Raw genomic sequence first — 26,165 nt, 5'->3', positions numbered from 1 at the left:
TCTCTCTCTCTCTCTCTCTCTCTCTCTCTCTCTCTCTGTCTCCTTCCCTCCCCCCCCATCAATAGTCTGGAGAGACCTCCAACAAAGTGACTCTTGGTGTGACTTTAGATTCGTGAATGATGATAGCTCAGCATAAAGTCTTGCAAGTTCCATCAAGTTTTAAAAAATTCTAGTTTAATCCTGGCACCTGACTATTCATCCATTGTGTGGGGCCTCATCTCACTTGGATTAGAGATGCTCATCACCATGTTTGGTTTAGGACGATAAATTTTTCAGCCATAGTAGTCTGTAAAGATAAGGCACAGAAGGGCTGTGATCGACATTGGTTTAAAAAATGCCCACACCATTGCATTCCTGGAACCCCGATGTTCTGAAGTAACTAGGAGAGTGGAAAATTATGTTGACTTCTTATTGTTAACTTGATCTATGGCCAGAGACTTTTCGTTCCACTCAGTTGTAGCATTGGCAACGTAAGTGATCTGCAAGCAAAGTATCTTAAGAACCGTTGGGAGCGCCAAACTAATAAACCTAAAACTATAAAATGTTGACTGGAATATAAAACTATGATACACATATATCTTATGTAATACCTATGCATGTATAAAATTATAAAGTAGTTACCATATGACACCCCATAATAATTGCAGGCAAAGTATCGAAGGAGCCTTTTGAGTGTCTAACTCAAACCTAATATAATGAAGGGATGATCACGATATCACAGACATCAAAAGATTTGTTCCTTGAGAGCCAATTAGTTTTTAGATATAGCTTTCAGATCTGTGAATTCAATAGTATAGGTGTTTCTTTCACCAATGCAGATGTCAACCCCTTCATGTGTATGAATGACAACAAAAACTAGATTAGTAGCCATAGACTCTTTAAGTTTGTGTGGTGCAAGATAAGAATGCATGTTAATAGAATTTTCTCATCTTCCGAAAGCAGAATATTATGACAAGTGTAGAAGTTTCCTTCTCATAAATGACATCTTATGTTTCATTGTAAAGGCAGAACAAAGTGCTTATGGTAGTATTTTCTTAACGGAAGACCGGATGCTACAAGCAGTTATTCACATCTAATTACATGTCCAGCCTTCCCTCATGTGACAATTTCAGTAAATGAGGAGAGATTTTTCCTTTAGAAGGTTTTTCTCATCCCCTGATTTTGGAAAGGAAGAAGTACCTCAACCAAGGCTATTTAGAAACATGACCCAGGAAAAACTAGAGGTTGGCTTGGCATAACTAGGCCATTTCCAAGTCATAGGATTTAGAATAAAAATGACTCTAGAATCCAGCATCTTCATTTTACAGATAGTAACAACTGATAATTGTATAGTGCCTGAAGGTTCATAAATCATACTTTTGCAGTCATACATTCCATCTGTCATTTAATTATCACAAAGCCTTATTATAAAGGTACTGCATATAGGTATAAGGAAATTAATGCCTCAGAAAACCCAATAAAACAAAGGTAATAAGAGCTAGCATTTATATAGTACTTTAAAGTTTTTAACATACGTTCTATATGTTGTCTCATTTGATTCTCCCGTACCTGCAATTATTATGCCCATTTTACAAATGGAAAACTGGGAGAAGTCGTGACTTTTCCAAAGTCTCACAGCTGTTAAGTCTCTGAGGCAGGATTTTAACTCGTCTTCTGACTCCTGGTCAAGTGCTCTATCCAATACATCACTTAGCTGCCTCAAATGAAATTATTTACTTGCTCAGGGTCACATTGGTAATAGATAACAAAACCAGGATCCAAAATCGGGTCTTAAACTGCTAGTTCAGTGCTCTTTCCACCTTTACATGCTTCCAGTGCTCTCACCAAATCCATTCTAAGACTCTCACTTAGTAAAAGAGACATGTAGACAAGACTATGTGCTCCTATGGCCCTGGCTTTACAGCCTGAATATGAATGGAGTCAGAAAGCTCACGCAAAGAGACCATCAATATAGAGCCAGTCGCTCCATCACCATTGTTACCATGGCTGCTGCACACAAGTCAGGAACAAGGGTGGCAACTGTCCCCTGGCTAGCAGTGATAGACTCCTTTTTCTGCTCAGTCTTCTTATAGAGCCAGTCTGCTTTCCCTACTGCAGGGGTAGTGAGCTTCCTGCTGGAGTATTTCTCATCACTAGCACAGAAGAGTGTGGTAATTATGACTTCTGCTACACTGCTTAATGTCTATTGACAAGTCAATAAGTATTTATTTAGCAGCTACTATGTGGCAGACTGTACTTGCAATTCAAGAGTTGAATAAGTTTTTAGGGACTGATGAGTTATATTGGCTAAGGAAATGCAATGAGTTGTTCAGCCATGATTAGCCTTGTTTGGGTTTGTTTTTTTTTATTAAGATAAAAAAGGAAATACAGGCCTTAGAGGAAAGAATCTAATTAGACCCTTCTCTTTTGGATTTAACATCATGAAAACTAGAAGCACAATGTGAGCTGAACTTTATTCTTGCTCATTTTGAAATTTTTCCTTCTAATTGCTATGGTATTTTTATGTGCAAATCATGGAAGTCAGGCTCTGAGCAGATACCAATTACCAGGCTTGGTGCTTGCTAAAGAAAATGGAAAAGACAACTAGGGACATCACATCAATTATTAGGACCCTTAAAGAATTTGTTTTTCATGCTCTTATTATGAGCTGTAGGGGATGTCCGTTGTCCCCTCTCTTTTCTGGGGCCATATCATCAATCCCTTCATGAGTCTGTATTGCTTATTTATTTTGCATTGGGTATAGAGTCATTCTTCTAAGTGTTATAAGTTGTCCAGATTCATGTGGCTTCCCAATGAGCCTGATTCTCCCTTCCCATTCTGTAACAGGTATTTTATGACATCTACATGGGGATCCATGGAGCAAATTTTTCATAAATGTAAGTAAGTGGCTACTACTCCCCAGCTTATAATTGACTCCCACAACATGTATAATTGTAAAGACTTTTGACTTTTTTATGTGGGTATCACAAAATGGGAGAATCAAAATTAATTCATCAAACATTGATTGAGTTCTAATAGGGCTTTGTAAAGGTCAAATGGCAGAATGTATGTATGTTTGCAAAGGTATGATTTACAAACCTTAAGATGCTCTGTAATTGTCAGATATTATTATCTGTAAAGTGAAGCTGGACTCGATGACCTATAGTTATTTCTACCTTTAAATCCTATGACCTTGAAAATGGCCTGTGATGCTACATCGGCCTCTTGTTTCTCCTGGGATCATGTGCCTGAATAGTACTGGTTGAACTATTTCCTTTCTTCTAATATTATGTATATATATATACACATATATGTATGTATGTTATATATATGTATATGTGTGTGACATATATACACACACAATGAATGCAGGGTTGTTTTGGAGAAAAGGGCATTAGCAGCCATAGTGATGAGGAAAGGAGTCACGTGAAAGATGTGACTTGAAAGGAATATCTGTTCATCAGAGATTCCAAGAAGTAAAGATGAAGAGAAAGAATATTCTAAGCATAGGGGATAATCGGTGTAAAGGCATAGAGATGGGACATAGAGCATCATGTGTGAAGAAAAGGAAGCAGGTCATTATGGCAGGACCATAGAATCCATGGAAGGGAGTCATGTATAAGAACGATGTAAAGGTGGGAAGGACCCAAGTTTTGAAGGGTTTTGAATATCAGTCAGAGAAGGTAGTAGAGAGTCCCTGGATTTTATTGGGGAGGAGGATTACATAGTTAGTCCTGTGCTTTAGGAAATCATTCACTTTGAACAAAGGCATGGAGAATGGATTGGAGTGAGGAGAGACTTAAGACAAGGAAACTAAATAGGGGACTGTTGTAGGAGCCTGAGTAAGAGGTGCTAAGAGCATGGATGGAGGTGGGGGCTATCTGAATGGAAAAGAGGTACTAGATGTGAGACATGTGAGTGCATTGTGGAAAGAGAAACAAAATGATTTGACAACTGATTTTATATATAGGTTAGGGGAGAGGAAGAAGTTGAGAATGACACCAAGGTTGTAGACCTAGTTGCCTGGAAGATGGTGGCAGCTTCAACAGCACCTTCAGCTTCAGCCAAGCAGTAAGCTAAAAAGCAAATTTACAAAATCAATAGCATTTCCATATAATAACAAATATCCAAGAGTCAATAATAGAAAGGAAAATCCTATTCAAAATAGCTACAAAATGCATAAAATATTTTGGGAGTCAATCTACAAACACACTCAATGTTTCTATAAATTCGATTATGAAATGTTCCATAGAGATATAAAAAACAATTTAAATAGCTAGTGGAAAATTGAGTGCTATGTCTGGGCCATGCCAATTGAACAAAAAATTATACCAAAGTTAATTTACAGATTTAATACTGTTAACAGGCAAACTACCAGAGAAATGCTTAATAGAGGTGGATAAAATAAAAAGAATTCATTTGCAGAAACAAAATACCTATAATATAAAGAGAAACAGTGAAAAAGGTAGGAATAAAGGGGAGAAATAGCATATACAGACCTCAAATTAGATTATAAAGCAGCATTCATCTAATTTATCTGGTACTGATTAAACAGTGGAAAAGCAGATAAATGGAACAGATAAAGGAGAATCCGAAATAATGGAACATAGCCTAGTGTTCTGTAAACCTCCAAACACAAATCACCTAGGAATGAATTCTGTATTTGATGAGAACTAGAACAAAGTCTGGCAAAAATTAGATTTAGATAAACGTCGTATGCCATATTCTGTAATAAACTCAAAATGTATATAAAACCTGAGTATTAAAAGATCATGCCATAAAAAATTAAAAAGGAAGCTAATCATATACCTTTCACAGCTATAGATGAGCTCTTAATCAAACAAGGGAAATGGGCAATTATAAAGGATAAAACAGACAATTTTGGTTATATGGAGTTGAAAAGCTTTTGCACAAAATTAATTCATCCACAATACTGAGGGAAAGAGTCAATTCACAAAAATAAATCTTAGTTAAATATCTCTGATAAGGGTTTGGTATCCAAGATATATAGACAACTAACATGAATGCGTTCCCAGGCACCATTCCCCAATGGATAAGTGGCCAAGGGATATAAACACTTTACAAAATAAGAGTTGCAAACCATTAACAACTGTATTAAAGAATGCTCTAAATCATTAATGGTATGAGACATGCAAATAAAACCAATCCTGAGATTTTACCTCGTACCCAGAAAATTGGCAAAAACGACAAAAGATGGGAAAATTAGTTAGAGGTTTTTTTAAGACTAATATGTTAGTGATGGAGCTATGAATTAGTACAATCATTCTGAAAAGCAATTTAAACTTATGCACATAAAGTGAATAAAATGTCCATGTTTTTAAGAGATTCCGCCAGTAAGCCTATTTTCCAAGGAAGTTATTGACAGAAAGAAAGGCTTTCTATACACCAAATAGTTATGGCAATACTTTTTGTATTAGCAAACAACTAGAAACAAAGCAGGTGGCCATTGATTGTGGTACATAAATGTAATGGAATATTAGTATGCTATAAGAACATGACAAATACAAAGAAGCATCAAAAGACAACATGAACTAATGCAAATTAAAATAAGCAGAGCCATGAAAACAATATGCAGAATGACTACACCAATGTAAATGGAAAGCACAACCACTGCAAAACAATCAAAGATAAATGTTGTGAAATTATAAAGAACAAGCTTGTCTCCAAAGAAGAAATATGAGAAGATATCTACCCCCCCCCCTTTTGCAGGAAGGTGGGGCAAGCATGAATGTAGAACATTGCACATGACATCACTTTTTATTTATCATTGGCTTTGTGGACTTTTTTCTTTATATTTTTCTTTTTATCTTTTTTTTAAAAAATTTCTTATAAGGGATAGTTCTCTGGAAATGGAAGGAGGATAAGTACAAGGATAAATCTAAATAATATAAAAAGAAAAGACATCAATAAAAATATTTTTAAAGCAGTAGTAAGGAAGTTTGGAAGAAGGAATGGAAAAAATGAATTCTGTTTTAGAAAGGTTTAGTTTGAGATATTTACACATCCAGTTCAAAAAATTCAGTAGGCAGTTGGTAATGCATCAGTGGAGGTGAGAATAGAGACCATGATTATATATATAGACCTAGAAGTCATCTGCATAGAGATGATAATTGTAAAGAAGAGAGCCCAGGATAGAACCTTGGGCTATGCCCACAGTTAGTGGGCATGACATGGATGATGCTGCAGCAAAAGAAATTGATGAGGGATGATATAGGTGAAGTTTTTCTGACAAAAGCTGCTGAGAATACATTTGCTGAATGTATTGCAAAATTTAGTTTTCCTATATTTTAACTGACTTTAAATATTTTGAGTTCACATAACCATCAAGAGGGAGGACTAGACACTTCCTCTGATGCTCTTGACCACTTAAACCTCTCCAAAATAAGAATTATGTTCACGAGACAAAGCAATTTCATCTTTCTTCATGGCCTAAGATACCAAGAACTCTGAGTTAAAAACCCAGTAAATTAACAGCAGAAAAGGCAAACACTTAGGCAATAACTCACACACTCAGCAACCTTTCCTCCATGACTACCTGGAAAAATTGCACAAGCTGACTGGCAGGCTTTCAACAGAATTTAATGCTACACTCCTCCCCAGTTGCTGTGGCAAACCAAAAGGCAGGAGCTTGCTCTAACTGGGACATCAAAATGCTAACACTCAGTGCTGCAACTGTACTCTGCTAGAGAACCGAGGAACAGAAGGAATAGGGGAAGAATGCCAGCCTGTGTGGCTTGTGTGGTGCTCCACTAAACCTGAGGGAGAGGGAACTGGCATTCAGATGGAGCCGTTTCTGTCACCCCCAAAAGTCACTTGGTACAGAGTGAATGAAAAGAAATGTAGATATAAGGAAGCTGAGATTGCTTTGGTGTCTACCTCCCGGGCAGACTATCGTCAAAGGGAAAAAAGGTGGACATGAGCAATTGGGGGAAATGATGAGGGAAGGACTGAAACTATCCTAAGAGGAAGAAAATTCAATTAAAGATCTTGAACATAAGTAGATAAATTAATTTGAAAGGTATTAGTAACAGAAGGGAACACAGCCTTCAGATTAACTAATTGAATACAGGTATCTAAATAAATATTGTAAGGCGAAGAAATATGAATCAACATTTGATGAGGTAGAGGACCCTATGGATTGCCAAGAGAGCAGGAAACCATAGCAGGAGTTCCCAAATGGCATAAAAGAGCAATAAAGTTGGGAAGGCAGAATTTATGGCCTGCACAGCTGAAATAATTGGCAATAGAAAAACCTGAATGCACTGTGGCAAACCTCACCAAAGAAATGAAAGAAGAACTTACTGGGAATGCAAATACATGTAAGTAAAGAAGATCTGGAAGGAGAGAAGTAAAAAAATTGTTAGAAGAAAACATGATCTTCATACAAACAAAACATATTGATCTCAAAGACAGGATGCATAGACAATTTAAGAATTATAGGCATCCTTTCAAGAAGAGAACATGTGGAAAAAACCTGAATACCATAATGCCAAAAATAATATCGGAAAGCAGTCACAGTTTTTGAACTCAGGAAATGAAGTGTCAATGGAAAGAATCTACTACAAGCCTCTCAGGGTAGAGGATACTCTGTGATGCAACTCTAAGACACATAGTGCCTAAATTTAACAAATCCAATGATAAATAATACATTTTTCAGGTAATTAAGAGAAATACCCCTAAATATAAAAGAAAGGAATTTGATATACCCAATAGAAACCACAGGATGAAATGGAACACTGTGTTTGTGAGAGCAAAAGAACTCAAGATGCAACCAAAGGTGACTACATACCCTGAAGACCTAAGCCTACCCATTAATGAAAAAAAAAATTAAGTTCAATCAAAAACAGAGGCATACAAAGCATTCCTGCAAAGAAAACCAGACCTAAACAAATTATTTGCTTTTCAAATTCCCGGTAACAGAAATATAAGAAAGTAAACAAATTTAGTAACCAATGACAATGAGTACAAAATAACAGAGAGCTCACTGTGTGATTTTTTTTTTCTAAAATACACAGGGAGACACGGGTGAACCTTGAAATCATGTAAGAGAGATGGTAGATAAACAGGCTTGGAACACCTTTGACTAAACCTCACAATGAGTCACCGACAGGCCAATCAATTACTTTTGTGATAATAAATTACAGAATGAGAGGTAGCATAAAAGGGGAGAGGGGAGGAAGATTGAGGAAGTAGAAGATATAAAAGATAGATGTGATATATTCTAATTAAATCAAAGGTTAACAGCGAGAGGAAAATAACCCTGTAGTCTTTCAGGAAGAAGAGAGCTTATAGGAGAATGGGGGGTGAGAGTGGGGGTAGGAGGAAGAGATGGATTGAAACTCAGGGAAAGAAAAAGGAGAGTTTTATGTTAATGGTAGGAAAGAAGGCCATTGAAGAACACTCTCATTTGGGAAGAGAGATATTTTATAAATGGAAATGAGGACTTTAAAATGGGTATAATCTTCAGAGATTTGATACTTAGAAAGACCAGCCATCCTGCCTCAGGAGAATACACTCGCACACACTGCTTATGTGTTTGTATAGAAGATGTATGTGCAAGATATGCACATAAATATAATACAGATAAGAGTATCTGTACAATGAGAGCTCAGAGCTAGAAGTAATCACTTAAAACTAGCAGATCAGGAAAGGCTTTATGAAGGTAACATTGGAGCTGAACATTGAAGAATGGGTAATATTTCAGTTGGTAGCAATGGATATTCAGGTATGGAGAGAGAATGAGGGAAATATAAGGTATATTTGTGAAATGGCCAATAGCATCATTTGGCTACTTTACCGAATAATAACGTAGTATATGTGAAAGGCAGTAGAATGAGATAAGTCTGGAAGGGCTTTCAGGTAGACTGGTAGATTGCAACCATATTATGAAGGGTACTGAATGCCAGGCTAAGCAGAGTATACTTGATCCTTCAGATAATACAAATGGTTTTGAACAGGTTAGTCATATGATCAGAGCTAGTAATGTGATCAGAGTTGCTTTTAGGAATACTAATTTGGTAGTGGAGCAGAGGATGGATTGGAACAATCTGAGAGTGTAAATGGGGAAATTAATTAGGAAACTTGCATTATTTCAGATGAGAAGTAATGTTGAGTAATGCACCTTTTTCCGTCCTCCTTTCTCACTATTTTCCCAAATGTGCCTGCTTCTGCCTCTGTCTTATTGTACCTAAACATGGGAATAATCTCTGTTTGTGTGTGTGGTGTTGTTGTTGTTGTTATTGTTGTTGTTGTTTAATGCTATAGAACTTAACTGTTGCACTGACCCAGAAACTTATTACGTGACTGTGTCCTGAAGAGTTCTATATGATACTAATACAAAGGCCTTGTACACAGTGAGTGCTTAATAAATGTTTATTCAATTGTGACAATTTCTAGGAGGATACTTTCTTGTTCCTTATGTTTTTTCTAGCACCACGTAAAAAATGTGTGTATAGATTATCTACCACTTTTTATTGTCTTGAAGTTCATACAATTTCATGTATTCATGTATTCATTCATATATTAGGATATTCACCCTAAACCTAGTTTGAAAGAGGCAACCAATGGGGAAGCTGAGGGTTCAGAGTTCTCTTATTTGTATTTGTAGGGGTGCAACAAATACTCTGTCATGAATAAACCCACTATTCAAACTTTTATGCAGTATTGAAAATGAGAATGTCTACTACCTTTACAATACATCCATTATGTGTATTTATTTTTAGTGTATTTATTTTTCTGATTGTTCGATTTTAGATGTCTTTACTTTGTATGAGTTGCATGAAAATATACTTGGTACTTTACCAGATAATAAGAATAAAAGTAGTCAAACCTCTTCACAAAGAGTCCTCATCAAGAAAACAACTGTTGTTTATTATATAATTTAAAATGTTGGCTATTCACTTTTAGAGGAGATCAAACATTTTGCTTCATGCAGCAACTATTTTTGTACATTGCATGGCACTCTTGAGCAGATGACTTTTTAAGAAAAAGATCAAGAAAGAAAAGGAACATTAATTAAAATCACTGAACGTAAATGATGTGTGGGAGTTGAGCTTTATATAATAGCAGATGCTGCATCTGCAAGCTAAGAAACTTCTGAATTTTTATCATGATATGTTGTCTTCTTCTATTTCCCAAGGCCTTTATTTGTTAATACATTTTATGGCTAGAGTGGAGGCTTATCCACTTAGGAAAGGCTTTAGGGTTTCTTTAACTCCCTTTTGTAACCCAGGGATTTATTGAAATATTGTATAAATTTTCCAATTCTAATAACTCTACCAGTTAAATTTAGTACATATGCCATTTTAGGCATTTGGTTCAATAACTAATTTCATAGTATTTTTGCTCTTGATTTCCTTATTAATATTCATGGTGATGACCTGTCCCAGATTCCCTTGCTTCTATATACAGCAGTCATTTTCTATTCCTGTCTCCACTCTCTCCCCTTCCCCCATTTAATACAACATCATGTCCTGCCAGTATTTTTGTTCTTATTGTTTCTTGTATCACTTTTCTCATTCCATTTCCCCACCTGCCACTCTATTCCAAATCCTCATCCTTTCACTTTATTATATTATTATAGCATTAAACTCTCAGCTATTCCTCCTACTGCCAATCTTTCCCCTCACTAATCCATCCTATAGCCTTAAATTATAATCATTGGATTGTAAACTCCTTAAGGGCAGGGACTATCTTTTGCCTCTTTTTGTTTCCCCACCCCTTAGCACAGTGCCTGACACATAGTAGGCTCTTAATAAGTATTGATTGATTGATCCTAAAAGAATTCTTCTTGAATGCAGTTTTTAAAATGGTTTTCATTCTGAAGTTAACATGAACATTTTAGTATGTAAAGAAAAAAAGGAGGATAATATAAATTTTGAATTGTTACATAGTTTGTTTTACAATGTTTATTAAATTTAATATGATAATAAGACTGACTCACTTGTCTCTGTCGCTGTTCAAACTTCCTTCTGCTATCTTACTCTGTATTTTATTGATACTTTTTCCTTTTCTTTTTCTTTTTTTTTTGCATGAGTCAATCAACAAATATTTATTAATTCATTTCTACGTTAACATTTTCAAAGTTCCAGGCACTATGCTAAGTACTAGGCATATGAAGAAAAAGCAAAACCTTCTCTATCTTCAAGATACTTACATTCTAATGGGAAAAACAACACATCTAAATAAGAATGAAAAAGATAAATACAGAGTAGATGGAAAGTAATTTGATGGGTGACATTAGTATCATCAGTACTTCTCACTCCCCAAATTGAAGGCCTCTCTTGCAACAAATCAACTCATTGATTATGTTTGAAAATACCTCTCTCATTATACACCTCTGGCCTCTCAATTCCATGCCAAGAGAAAGGAAGCATGTTTCATCATTGTTCTCCTGATAGCACAGTTAGTCATTGTATTGATCAAGTTTCTTCAGTCTTTCAAAATTGTTTTCCTGTACACTGTTATAGTCACGTTCTCCTGGTTCTGTTCACTTCACTCTACCCGAGTTCATTAAATCTGCCCAAATTCCTTTGAATCTATCATATTCATCATTATTGCAGTATAATTTTTCATTCTTTTACTATAATTTATTTGTCCATTCCTAATTGAGGGCCACACACCTTGTTTCTAGTTCTTTGCTAGGAAAAAACAGTTCAATTATAAGTTTTTTTGTACATATGGGTTCTTTCTGTCTTTGACCTCCTTAAAGTATATGTTTTATATAGGTATTGTTGGAACAAAAAATATTCACAGTTTAGTAACTTTGGGGTTATAGTCCCCAATTGTTTTCCAGAATGATTGGATCAATTTATTCTTCTACCAATAATACTTGTTTTCTGACATCCCTTCTAACAATTGCCATTTTCCTTTTTGGTCATCACTTCCAAATTGATGGGTGTAAGGTAGAATTCCAGAGTTGTTTTAATTTTTTTCTTTTGTTATTAGTGATTAGAGCATTTTTCATATAGTTTTTCATGTGTACTTTTTGTTCATTCATTTATCAGTATGCAGATGTAAGGTAATCCTATTGTCTATTATTTGATTTATAGTCTCCAGCCTACTCATTGAGGCTCTTTACTAATGTCCCTCCACCCCTATTCCTACCTGACTCTACATCTCACTAATATTCTTTACACTTACATACTCCTTCCTCTAAATCAACTTCCTTGACTTAGGTATTCCCATTTCCATATCTATGTTCATTCCATTCCTTCAGTGGGCATACTTTTCTTTTTTCTTGTTCAGGTTCCTCATTTACTCTAAAATACATACCAAGAACATCTCTTTTTCCTGGTATAATAGCAGTGAGATAATTCCGTTATTTCTGGTATTCTGTTTTATCTCTACATTACTGACTAGTGTAACTGACCTGAGGAGCTTTGGAAATTGTAGGAAAAATGTTAGGACCTAGAGGAGCTCATATCCCTCACACATACCTCAGTAAAACCTGAAATGCATCATTAAGAAGCATCACCTGTAGACTCCTTCACCCAGCTCAAGGATGCTCAGAATTACTGTTAGAATCCCTGCAGCACCCCTAAATTGAATAAGCCAGTAGGTAGAAAATTTGGCATGAAAAACCTCCAGAGTAATGGAGAGGTCTAGCATGGTCCAGAGCCTAGTGACCTCAGGGTGTGAGTGAGGGGTTTGAGCTCAGGATGGAGAAGATTCTAGATAAAAACCATCCTAGGGCAACTCTAGGACCCTGCATACAACTCCAAAATCCTGTGACAGGTGACCAGAATGATAGCTACTACCCTAAAGCCTACTGGGAGGGTGGAAATACCTCAATCAAAACCTGTCTGTGTCTAGAAAGACTCTAGCAGAGTGGTCTAGGAGGTACTGGACTCCTGTGGCATAAAGGAGGACCTAGGCAGAATGAAGACTGTGTCTCTCCCTCAAAATCTAGGCACTGAAGCTGCTGAGATTATAAAAACATGGAAAGCATTGAATACGATGAAAAAAATACCTTGGGCTGAGAGATGGTCAGGGAGTAAATTCCAAGGAAAAGAATAACCTCATAATAAATCCAGAGAAAAAATATCCTAATCCTAAGGACTGCATCCAAAGAAATGAATGACCTGAAAATTAGAATGAGCCAAACAGAAAACAAGTCAATGTGACAAGAAATATTAGAATAAAATCATAGAAATGAAAAAATATGTAAGAAATATAATATAAAAACAAACATGGAAAACATGTAAAGGAGAAATAATCTAAAAATTAACTTAAAATCATAACAAAAAGTTTGGATATACTATTTCAAGAAATCATGAACTGAAAACTGCCCAAAACTCGTGGAACCAGATGGCAAATTGAAAATAATAACAGTCCACCATTCATTGTCTGAAAGAAAACTCAAAATCAAAACTCCAAAGAATATCACAGCCAAATCCAGAGCTTCCAGTCAAATAAAAAATAATTCAAAGAAAAAAATAATACAAGAAGCCACAAAGAAAGAGTTCAGATACTAAAGAGTCAGAAAAGGGATGACACAAGATTTGGTACCTGACACAATGAAGCAGAGATGAATTTGGAAAATGATGTATTCAATGAGAGAAAAAGCTAAAGGCTTACAACCAAGAATAACTTCTCTGGAAAAACTAAGTATAATCTCAAAGGAGGATCTTTAAGGAACCAGAAGAATTCCAAGCACTCACAATGAAAAGCAAGAGTTGAGTAGACATTTTGTAATGGAAACACGTGAGTCAAGAGAAATATAGAAAGGTAGGAATATATGAGGATGAATTATTTACCTGCTGATATGAGGATAACAAATAAATTCCAAATACTTTGTATCTTTAAGGCTCATTAAGAAAGGTAAATATGAGAGGTCCAGGGAATGGTTTTATAGTGTTTGATGGTCTTAGTGAAGGTGAAAGGGAAGAATTGGGGACTATACTATGGAAGAAAATAGGAGGAAGAACACAGAAATCGCTATCACATACTGGAAGTACATAATATGAAGAGTATTTAATCATGGAGAGAAGTATAGGGGTAATAGGCATCCCATGAACTACTTTCATCTAAATTAGATGTAAATCAGTGCAGTTTCACACAGTATCATATACCCATATAAACATTGTGGTATAGAAATACATTGAATTCAAAAGAGAAATAGGAGTAGTTCTTACAGGAAAATTCCTATAATATGTATATGTGTGTCATCTTTCATTAATAAATAGGCACATAACTAAAAAAAAAAACTTGAACAAAGTGACCCTTCCAAAAACTAAGCAACAGAGTAGAAATTCTGAAAAATTGAAGAAGATATTAATAAAACTGAAAGCAAAAACATTGAATTGGTAAATGTGTTTTTTAAATAGAACCTTTAGCTAGTATGATTTTTAAAAAGAGGAAAACCAAATTGTTGATATCAGAAATGAAAAAGGAGAATCATAATTGAAAAAGGAAACCTTATAAATTGAATATTGCAAAATTATGAAGAACAAACATGTCTTGAAAAAAAAGACATGTGAAAACATTTAGTTTCATTGTATACTTCAGTGTTACTGCTGTTAATGGGAGAAATATCTCCCACTGAGTTCATTGCTAGGTTACTGCTGCCAAATAAACATATCACAACACAGAAATTATAGAGGTGAAAACCTAGGTTTTATTGTGCTTAAGCACAGATTCAGGAGGTAGAAAAATAACTCTGAACAAAGATTGGAACATCTGACAAAGACTTGATAGGGAAAATTATGTCAGAGACAGAGAAATAAAATTTTAGCATGTAACCAAAAAAATAATTATGACCTGCTAGGTCACAAAGGTCACACATGATTACTCAAACATATTCATTATCTCATGATTCCTTCAATTAAGGTTGAACAAACTAAATTAGAACAAATTAGTAAAAAGACTGTTACAGCTTTGAATCCTGGGTATACAAAATCCTACACTTACAAAGCTATAAGGTTACATTTTTAAAAAGTTGCAATGGACTACTTGAGGAGAAGAAATTTATATGTCACAAAGTTAACCAAAGGTTCAGTGTCAGGGAAATACTTTAACAAATAAAAAGATGCTGTATTCCCTTCCTTCTCTCATTTGGATTCTTATCTTAGGAATGTCAAAAGTCTTTCTTTAATATTATCATTCCATGAGTCTAGCCAGATGAGGTTAATATTAACAGGAAACAGGCTTCAGTTAGCCAAATATTTCAGGAGGAATAACATAATGAAATTGAATAAAAGGAAAATGAAAAATTCCCATGATGCTACCCTGAATTATCTTTCATTTCAAGTGTCCAAATAGATAGATTCATATTAAGGCAATGGCAACTTGTCACAGATCAAGATATTTTTAAGATTGTCCTCATATCTTGAAGTTTTGCACATAAATTCTCTTTAAAATTGACTCATATGATTATGCTATAATTCATAGCCTGCTTGTATCACAGGCCCAAAGAGATGAGCTTATTGCAGATTTATTATCCTGGTTAACTAGCTTCCAAGCTCCTAGATTTCCAAAAACAAAGGATTTAGTGCTGATAACACATCCTGGGTGGGTTTGTAGGCTCTTAGAAAAGCCAGGGCAACTCTTCTGCCAGTCAGCTTAGCTGAGATTTCCCTGAATCAAGATGTGCCCTGCTAAATGCCATATGAGGTGATTCATTTCTGTATTTGCCCTGGGCTGGCTTTTTTTCCTGGGTCATTGCTTGCTTGCTTATTTGCATCAGAAAACTGTCCAAGGTGCATATGTGATTCTTCAGGAAGGTGCCTTGGCAACTTATCCTGAGTCAGAGTGCCAGCTAAAAAGTGAGACAGGGTGATGGCCAGGCTGCCTGTTGTAGATGCAAATTGCTAGTGACCTTCATAAGGGAATGAGGGAATCATCCTTATATGATGTAATATAGGAATTATTTTTAAAAGGGGGAAGGGATTGTCAGATGTAATCTGCTGGAGAGGTGTGTTGGTGGCTTCATAACTTGCATATTTAAAGTTCTTCAGGAAATAATGTGTGTTCCTTATTTTCCTCCTTGGGCTATATAATATAGCAAGCTGTTTTAATTCACAATTATACCTTACTGTTCTATTAAAATTATATTCTTAGATTCATCAATAAATACTTATGTTTAAAATGAATAAAGTAAAAATAAGCTATATTGCTTCTTGTCATTTTTTTTTTGTTCCTATCATGCTACTTTAGATTTTCTGTTGAACAGCATTTCTCCATTGTCTCTATTTGCCAGAAAATAAGCCTGTTAGCTCATGATGTACAAGGGAAAAAAAAACTGTAGACAGGACTAGGTGGTTTCATATGCAATAAGAAGAGATTGGTTGAACTCCTGGGGGAAGCAACTATTATACTTTTTAGAAGGAAAAGATCAAGGTCAGACCCATTTTTAGGCCTGGCCCATAAGATGGCATTCGTATAACCAGAGTAAGTGTTTTTAAAATGATGACTTTATCTTCCAATGTAGTCATGTTAGTTTTTTTTAAATCCTTGTTCTTCTCCTTACTTTCCCCAATAGAACCATTTTTATAAAATGTTCATGTATAGTACAACAAAAAAAATTCCTATATTAACTATGCTCAAATATTCATGTCTTATTATAAGATTTTAAGTCTGTCACCTCTCCAGTAGGAGATGTGCAACATGGTTCGTCTTCAGTCCTCTGGACTTGTGGTTTATCATTACATTAATCAGAATTCTAAAGGTTTTCAAAGTTTTTTTTTTTCTGTAATGTCATTGTGTAAATAGTTTTCCTGATTATATTCATTTTATTTTGCATCAGACCATGGAGATCTTCCTAGTTTCTCTGAAACTATCTATTTCATCATTTGTTTGGCAAGTAATATTGTTACATTGATATACCATAATTTCTTTAGGCATTTACCCAAAAAGTGGTCATCACCTCAGTTTCTGATTTTTTGCTACTATGAAAAGAGCTACCATGGATATTTTTTACATATATATCCTGTTCCTTTTTCATTGAACTCTGTATCATATAAGGCCTAGTTATTGAGTCAAAAACAGTTTAGTAACTATTGAGGCTCCTCCATTGTCTATGACCTTCAGATGACCCCCAGCCACTTCCTACCCTTAATCCTATCTAGACTCTATTCTCCCTTGGCCATGTGGTCCAGGTCCCTTGTCTTCTGTTCACCCCAGCTTACTGGCCACTCCCATCCAGATCTTCCTTAGACCCCTCCTCCAATCACCCCAAACTACTTGACCACTCCTAGATCCCTCCCATAGTCTTTCTGTATATAAGGTCTATCTTGTCTCCATTAAGGTGCTCAGATTCTTAAAATCTAGTCAAATGCTGAGATTCTTAAAATCTAGCCACTGCTCAGATTCCTTAAGAACCTAGCCAATAGCTCACAAATGTTCAGATTTCTTAAGAGTCTGGCCAATATGGCAGATCTTTAATAAACCTTGTCTTTGGCTGAAAAAAAAACTATTGAGGCTATCCTTAATCTGTTTTTTTAGCCCATCTGTCAAGGTGGTTATACTGGAGTGTGGCTGCTGTGCATACTAAAGCTTCTTGGAGCCACAGGTGAGAGTTGAGTTACAGTAAATACCAAAGGTGGATGAGCACCCCTAAAAAGGATGAGATTAACCAATAGGCCTCAGACCTGCCAGTGAGTTAGGGGAACATCTGCACCAAAGACGTGAAGACTTTCCCTAGCAGAATGGGCAAATGGGAACAATTTTTTCAACAGCCATGAAGTTGGCTGAAATAGGCTTGGTCAGATGTTGAAGAAACCAAGGTTACCTATACCTCCTATCTGTGCTTATGTGGTTCATGAAGGGAAGATATCCCCCTGCATATGATGGGCTAAAATAAGGCTTCTCTGCAAAAATTAGCTTAGGTTAAAGAATTTAAATGGAAGTCACAGTTAATGAAGTAAATAAGATCAGTAAATTACAAGGACCTTTTAAGTGAACTCTTCCATTGTCCTGCCTTCAGTATCAACCCTGTCCTTCCCCATACACTAAAACATTAATTGGATGTACCTCGAAAGATATCTGGTAGTCATTCAATCCAAGAAATACTTATTAAATGCCTACTATGTAGAAGCCACCCTGCTCAACCCTGGGGGTGTTGAAAAATAGTACTTGCATTCTTTTGGTGGGGTATAATGTACACAGATAGGTAAATACCAGGTAATTTGAGGAGGGGTAGAGCAACAACAGTGGTGATCAGAACTTCATGGAAGTGATAGCATGTGACCTAAGCTTTGAATGAAGATAAAAATTCTGAAAAGCAGAGTGGGGAAAGGGAGCACAGTTCAGTCTGTGTGAAGGCACAGAGAAAGGGGGGTGGGGTTGCTTAAGTCAGGGAACAGCCAGAAGCAGAGTCCATGAAGGGGAATAAAATGAAATAAGTTTTGAAATGTAGGCTAGAGCCAGATTGTTGTGAGTTTTAAATGCTTTGTTGTAGAATTTGTATTTTGACCTAGTGGCAGTGGCAAGCCAATGAAGTCATTCCCATCTTTTCTGTTGATTATGCATTACTGGGGTCATACAGCTTTTGCAATCTCAGGAAAATATTTTCATGTCTAATCAAAATCCCTCTATTACAGCTAAATGTCCTTCCATATCCTGTCCTTAGTAGAAATAAAAGTCTTGCTCACACTCTACAATATTTCATAATATATTTTATTATTAAATTCTTCCTTAGATTTCTTTTCTTCAAATGAAATAAGGTAGCCTTTCTTGCTCAATGTCATACTTGCTGTGAATCTGCCTGATGCCAATTCCATTTTAGGATTCCAGAGAGAGAAGATCCCGTTTGATAGCTTCAAAATGACCTCCTAAACAAGAAATATTAACCAATGATGTTAATAATGGCTACCACTCTCCTTCATCCTATAGCCTTGGCCCATATCAGCACAGCTTGGATACTTAATGATGTAAATATTTTGTTGAGGTTTCTTCAACACTTTGTAAGAATTGATTCAGCTTCATTCCCCACTCAGCTCACCAAGGGAGAGGGCGGGAATGTCTCTCAGTCTCCAAATTCAACTTTTTCCTTCCATCCCTAAACATTTCTCACCTTCATTAATTGGCTGCTCAGTAGGAATTTTTCATAGTAGAGAGCAGAATAGACAGACATGTCCAGAATTCCAAAGTATTATTTTTAGGAGAGGATAAGCCCCTTTGGTATACTAAAAGGTGCTCTAAAGAGGAGTAGGATCTCGGACACGTACAACATGGGGCAGGAGTCTTTAATGTGAGACAACAGGAGAAAATAGAAGAGATAAATAGTATATAAAGATTGAGAATTGCTTGTTTACAGAAGCTTAATCTTAGTGATGAAAGTAAGTAGTCCTTGCTAATTAGCTGAAAACCCCAATTTTTCAGAAAAAAAATGAACCTTACCACTGGCTCTGATCAGATACACTATGGGACATGGGATAAGGAAAGAGGAGTTAAGACCAGAAGCAAATAAAGAAATTTTAGGACTTCCCAGAAAGAAGGATTTAAGCAAAGGTAGGTACATACAGAAGAAGAAAAATCATGTGTCACCAGGATCCAGGTCATGAGTGGGTCATAGAAGGAAGAAAGGATAAGGAACATCTGATCATTCTTCAGTGTTAGACCCTTTTGTCATAATGAAGACAGTTTAGCAGGTAGCATCCTGCACATGTGGCTTGTGTTGAATTTGTTCAGTTGTTGTTCAGTCGTGTCTGACTCTTTGTGACCCCGTTTGGAGTTTTCTTGGCAAAGATACTGGAGCAATCTTGCCATTTCCTTTTCCAGCTCATCTTACAGAGGAGGAAACTGAGGCCAAGAGGGTTAAGTAATTTGCCCAAGATCACACGTGTAGTAAGTGCCTGAGGCCAGATTTGAACTCCAGAAGGGTCTTCTGACTCCAGGCTGAATATGTCATCTATGCTGCCACCTAGCTACCCTTGTGTTGAATGGAAGTAGACTGGAGGGATCTGAAAGTCAAGGATGTGATTTGGATTCTGGGAGAAGTAAAGGAGGGCCCGAGTCAGGCATTATAATCAGTAATGATAACACTTAGCACAGTAGCTGGCACATAGTAGGTACTTAATGTATGCTGCTTGACTGACCAACAGTCACCATTTATATCAGCTTTAGAGTTTACAGAGTATTTTACAAATATTATTTAATTTTATCACACATGAATGTATTTGCACTTTTCAGACCTGGGAATTATGTGTAGGTTTGTTGTAGAAAAATGCATCTGCATGCAGCATCTCTGGTTAGTTGGGCCCTTTCTGAACATATGCTTAGATATCTGGAGATACTTATAAGGAGAGAGCCTTAGTGTAATTTGGGAGCATAGCCAACAGAGTAGGAATAATCTTTTGGGATCATATAGTAGGGCTTTTGTAGCCTTTAGTCTCCAGAGTTGTTAATGTATTCCTGTTTTTGAAGAATATTTAATTAATAAAACTTAAAATCAAATAGATTAACATTGCAATAATTACATTTAATTGCAGAACAAGGGAATTAAAAAATGTGAAAAGTCTCAGCAGGCAGGGGACAAGAGCTGTTGCTGTCTCATACAATCAAAACAACTTTAAGATCAGTTCAAACTATCATCACTCCAATTCTAGTTGTGTACATTAGGCCTCAAAAAAGGCTTATCATTAAAAGTAAGAGACTCTCAAAACTGCTGAAAGGTTTCTTTTTAGAAATAAATTTAATAGTATAGTTATTAATTCAGATTTTAAAAATAAAATAGAACTCATGACAAATTTTGAAAATCTCTGATCTCATATTCACTACATTTGGTAGGTATATCTCTTTCATTTTTCAGTTTACTTCCTAGCAGCAGGAAAGCCATTTTGATGTAACATCAATCAAATATCAGATCCCATGGAGGCCTAATCTGTACTCCTTCAGAAGACAAAATTCCAATTGACCTTGATGAGAGTTCTGCTAGCTGAAAGTGTATCTTAAAACAGTTTTTTAAATTACATTTTATCATTTTCCCGCTAGAACTTTAGCTCCTCTGGGTTCTGGGACTTTTGTCTACACTTAATTTCAGGTCCTATCAGTGGGAGTACTATGAGAGGAAAAGGATTTCAAGAAATGCAAGGTTAGGTTCTGCTGTCTTTTCACTTGGTGATTGTTACTATCTTCCATTGAAAAGAGTATTATAAGTGGGGTGCCAGATATTCCTTGAAAATTTTTCATAATCAGTACAAAAGTATTTCTGTGGTGAAAGAAAATATATCTTCTATATCCTCAAGTGAGAGTTACTGTCCAAAAAACTGAGGCTTCGTCCCATAAATGTAAATTGTCCATAGGAGGAAGACTGTGTCCTACTGGAAGGGAAGTTGTTAGATTGAACTTTCTGTGTTTTGTGTGCCATCCACCTACCTCTTGTTCTCCTTAATCATTCTCATGCCTACAAAACATCTCTTACCTACAAATTTGCTATTTAGATTTTTCCTTTGTGAAATGAAACCACTCATGAACCATGGCACTTACTTCTGATGAAGTATATCTGTGAAATTACAGCAGAAACTACACTCCTTAAGAAGACAAATATTTCTTTGGAAATTTATTCACCTTTTTTGCCTGAGGTTTAAAAATATACTAGTTTGATAGTTGTTTAAAACCAACCTAATCAGTGTTCTACTCTGGGGAAAGGATTTGGTGTGTTGATTGGTTTTGTGTGGTTAGGCTATCATTGTTAAATAATTTTTATTTTCTGTGTATATAAAGAGAGATATGGATACTGATGTGCCTTACAAGATGGGCCTTGTTTCTACTGAAGTAGTAGAGCGTTCCAATTAGATGGCTCTAATGATCTGTGAATCCCAGAAAGCAGCATCTGACGTCAAAAGAATTCTAACCATGCCTTTGTGCAACATCCTTATCTAAATGATATCTGATTCATGAATTCAGGTGTCTGGAGTCTGCTTACCAAGACTGGTGCATTCAGAAAAATAACTAGTTCTTCCCAAACATAGCACAGTAGTACTGTAGTACTCTTAATTGCTGTTGGCTTTTTAACTTAGCTCTAGTTCTGTAGAGCTATGCTTTCCCTTGACTATCACGTCGGCTTCTTTGCTTCATCCCAGTCTTATGTCTGGTAGCGTCTTATTTAATTAATTATTATTATCAACAAGGTGCCAACCTTTGTGATTCCTACACTACTATGTGACTCTGTAACCTCTAAACTTGAGAGGGCAAAGCCCATGTCGCCCCACCTTACTTTATAACTCTGATCCGAAGTCTGTACCTGTAGGATGAAAAATCATAACATTGCAAAGCTGTTTCTGTGCCCTTTCATTGAAGACTGAAATGCCATGGGATGAAAATAATTTGCTTGTTGACTAGTATTTAATTTCCACACAGCATATAGATGATGTCCATATATTCCCTGTGCATTGCCTTATGGAGGCAACTGTTACAGTAGGGGGACAGAAGCTATTTTATGTAGAAAGTTGACAATTTGAATGCTTATGTGTTTGGTCAAGATGAGGGGAAAACAACGTAATTTTTTCTGATGTGAAACTTTTCTGTTTTGCAGGGGATCTTTCCTGCAAACTACATTCATTTGAAAAAGGCAATTGTCAGCAACAGGGGGTAAGTTGTTTGTTTTTCTTAAGTTAATTATAATATTTATATGCTATCAACAGGGGAGAGGGGTTTGGCAAGTGCGATTTCCCCTTTATTATCTTGAAGTTGTTAATTTTATTTAAATGACTATAAAACAGAATAAGGGCACAGGGAAGAGGGAGCTAGCCTCAGATTCATGCTCCGCTTCTGACATATAGCAGTTTTGTAACCCTGGGCAAGTCACAAACTCTGAGTGCCCCCCAGTTAATACTTTCAGACTCATGTGTATTGCTCTGTGGGAGTTCCCTCTATCAATGAAATTAAAGTACTAATCCCCTAAATATTGATTAAACTTGTGTATATATATGTATATATATAATATGTATATATATACATATATATACACATATGTATGTATGTATGTATATGTAGTGATTTCCAGTTTATGAAACACTTTCCTCACAATTCACAGAGCACACTATATCTAGCCTCCCCTATATTAGGCCATGTTTCATATCTCATTCAGATATTTACCGCTCCCCCCCCCCGCCATCTTCTTGCTGTCCTCTCTGAAGCTATTTGTGTATATATCATCTCTTCAAGATTCTTCTCAGTTCATATGGAGCAGTTCATATTTTACAAGAAGGAAAAGAGATATATCAACTGTTAAAGGATGTAGAATACTGCCACTGTTACAGATAAACATTACAATGCCTAAAAGGAGCATAAAAAGAATTTTGATATAATTTTTAAAATATATATATATTTAAATAGATGTGTGAAGAAACACACCTTTCAGACAGAATTCAAGCAGTTTTGCAACAAAAATTACCTGTAGAATAAACATAAGGACTCAAATCACCTTGTGAAAAATGTGTAATGATGCCTTGCTTGCGTGTGAACCATTTGATGTCTTAAAGAAGCAGAGAAAGTACTTTTATTTATTGAAAACTAGAGAAATATGAATGTGAAGCTCAGTTTCAAGGACACAAAAGGAGATGTAGAACCAGATGGTGACCTTAGAACATTAGAACTGTGTGTCAGCTCATTGGCATATTACTATTTAATGACTCAAGAGGATAGTTTAAAAGAGAGAAAGAAAAAAATCAAAAGTATTTAGATATTAAGGTATGATTTTAAAAGGGCTGTTGATTTTCTTTGAGGAAATATAGAAAATTGTTACCTTTTTAAGTGAAGGGTGAGTGATTGAGAGTCAAAAGGCTCTCATTTTAGCCTTTGAAGATAGGGAGAAACATGATAAGGGAACATGAGAAGGAGAATTGAAAACCCAGCAGGTCCCTGAAAAACTGCTCTGTTGGAGTTATGGCAGCTAAAAGTAAGCAGCTGACAGAAGGCTTAGCTAAGTGATTCCTGAGCAATAGAAGAGAGAACTGATTTCATTGGCCAAGTGCTTTAGTGACAATGATATATTGGGATTGTGATACATTTTATTATGTATGCACTTGTTTTAATGTATGATCATCTATGGTGTTATTTCTTTTGCATTATTGTTAAATAAATGCTTATTTTTAAGATCCAAAATTGTCACTATTGTTTTTTTTTGTTTTGTAAATATGGGTTTTTTTATCTATGTGCATTACATTGTGAGTAGCTGGTTGTGCAAAAATAAAGCATAGATGGGGGTTCAAGAGGTATAGTGGTGAGTGGAGAGAGTATGTTTCCCCTCAATAGGGTTGTCCCTATAACGTTTTGAGATTTTCAGTATAATTTTGTAGTGATGGTGTATCTCTGGAAACCTAGACCTACAAGTTAGAATGAGTGAGCAACTCAGAGAATGAGTCAGTATTTACATGGCTAAGTCAGAGGTGTGAGGCTCCTTTATCATGGAAGTTGGCCATGCCCCTCCTGTTACAAACATCCTCCTTTCCATCCATTTTTGGCCCTGGGAACAGTGATAAAATAAGTACTACCTTTGTTTCTGGAAATGATAGGTCAATTCACCACTCCACTCATGTTTCCTGTGATTTCCCAGATGGCCTTTCCTGGTCACCAAGTCCCTATATGTGTGGTCTTTCCATATTAGAGTATAAACATCTTAAGTACAGGGCCTGTATCACTTTTTATTTTTATCTCTAGCATTTAGCATAGTGCCAGGGACAAAGTAAATGACTAATAAATGATTTTTGTTAATTTATTTAACTGTTCTGTGATAATAGGTAGTACAAGTGTTAAATACTTTCCATAGTCTCACAATTAATAAATGTTGAATTTAAAACTCCAGGTCAGGTCTCCTAGCACAAAGTCCAGTGTCGCACTTGTTGTTATTGCTGTTGTTTTACTTAACCACTTTGAGACTATCTCTATTTGTTTCTCTATGCAATAAGAAAATAACATGGATTATGGCATACTTGCAGATACTTAGGGTATTTTCAACAGTTTATGGTTTTTGAGTTGTTTTAGTTATGTCCAACTCTTTATGACCCCATTTAGGGTTGACTTTTGTGTAGGTGCCATGTGCTGCTAAGAAAAAGGGATGTTCCTTTCTGTTCCCATTCCGTTTTCTCCAAAGGTCTGTCATATCTAACAACAACAAGTATCTTGACATGTAATTGGGAAAAAATAAAATACTATTAAGATTTTAAACTCTTTAAATCACTAATAAAGAGAAATGCAAATTAAAGCAACCATAACCACATCTATCAGACTGGCAAAGAAGAAAAAAGAGGATAGTGACAATTGTTGGAAAGGCTATGGAGAAAAAAAAAGACACATTGATGCATTTGGTGGACCTGTGAATTGTTCCAGCCATTCTGAAAAGGAATTTAGAGTTATTTCTCCAAAGCAACTAAATTATACATACTTTTTGGCATAGCTCTACCACCACTAGGTTTTGTATCACAAGGAAATCAAAAAAGGAAGAAAAGGACCCATGTGTACAAAAATATTATAGTAGTTCTTTTTTGTGATAGTCAAAAATTGGAAACCAAGGGGCTGTCCTATTGGAGAATGGTGAAACAAATTATAGAATATGAGTGTAATAGAATATTATTGTGCCATAAGAAATGACAAAATGGACAATTTCAGAAGAAACCAAGAAGACTTCTTATTTATTGTAGTGAAATGAGGAGAATTGGGACAGTAGTTTACACAATGACATCTTTGTTGTAAGACTTGAGAACTCTAATCAATGCAATGATAAATGATACAGAAGACTGGAGATAACACATGCTACTCACCTCCTTCTGGAGAAAAGATGAACATGAAATGCAGAAAGAGATAAGCATTTTTCTGGCACGGCAAATGTGGGAATTTGTTTTGCTGGACTATGCATCTTTATGATGAGAGGGTTTTTTTTGTTTTGTTTTTGTTGTTGTTGTTTCATGGGGGTAGTGGGAGACATCTATTATAAAGGCATGTAAAAATGAGTTAATTTTCAAAATTACATGTTACAATACAAATGTCGAATTACCAGATAATATTCAACTAAAATTGCTTTTGGTTATAGTAGTAATGCTTTTGACACATGCAGAAGTTAGATTAGTCTTTGGGAAGATGTGCCTATGGAGAGCTTTAAAAACAGGATTGACAATGATCTGTCTTGGATATTTGAAGACCATAACTGTTAGACATTGGGCTGGATGACCTCTTGAAATCTTTCCCAACTGTGTAGTTCTTTCATTATCATTTTGTTATTCAAGAAA

General features: G+C 35.8%; 1 protein-coding gene across 1 annotated transcript in view; it reads left to right on the top strand.

Moving 5' to 3' along the window:
* Positions 1-26,165, top strand: part of DOCK3 (dedicator of cytokinesis 3) — a 392,714-nt gene that overhangs the window by 46,293 nt on the left and 320,256 nt on the right. The window contains exon 4 of the mRNA XM_027837282.1: positions 22,475-22,530. Coding sequence (XP_027693083.1) covers positions 22,475-22,530 — 56 coding nt within the window. The remainder of the gene's footprint in view (positions 1-22,474; positions 22,531-26,165) is intronic.

The sequence above is a fragment of the Vombatus ursinus genome, unplaced genomic scaffold (genome assembly GCF_900497805.2).
Source record: "Vombatus ursinus unplaced genomic scaffold, bare-nosed wombat genome assembly UNPS02014820.1, whole genome shotgun sequence".
NCBI lineage: Eukaryota > Metazoa > Chordata > Mammalia > Diprotodontia > Vombatidae > Vombatus > Vombatus ursinus.
The sequence above is the reverse complement of the archived record's forward strand: the minus strand, read 5'-3'. Positions and strand labels throughout refer to the sequence as shown.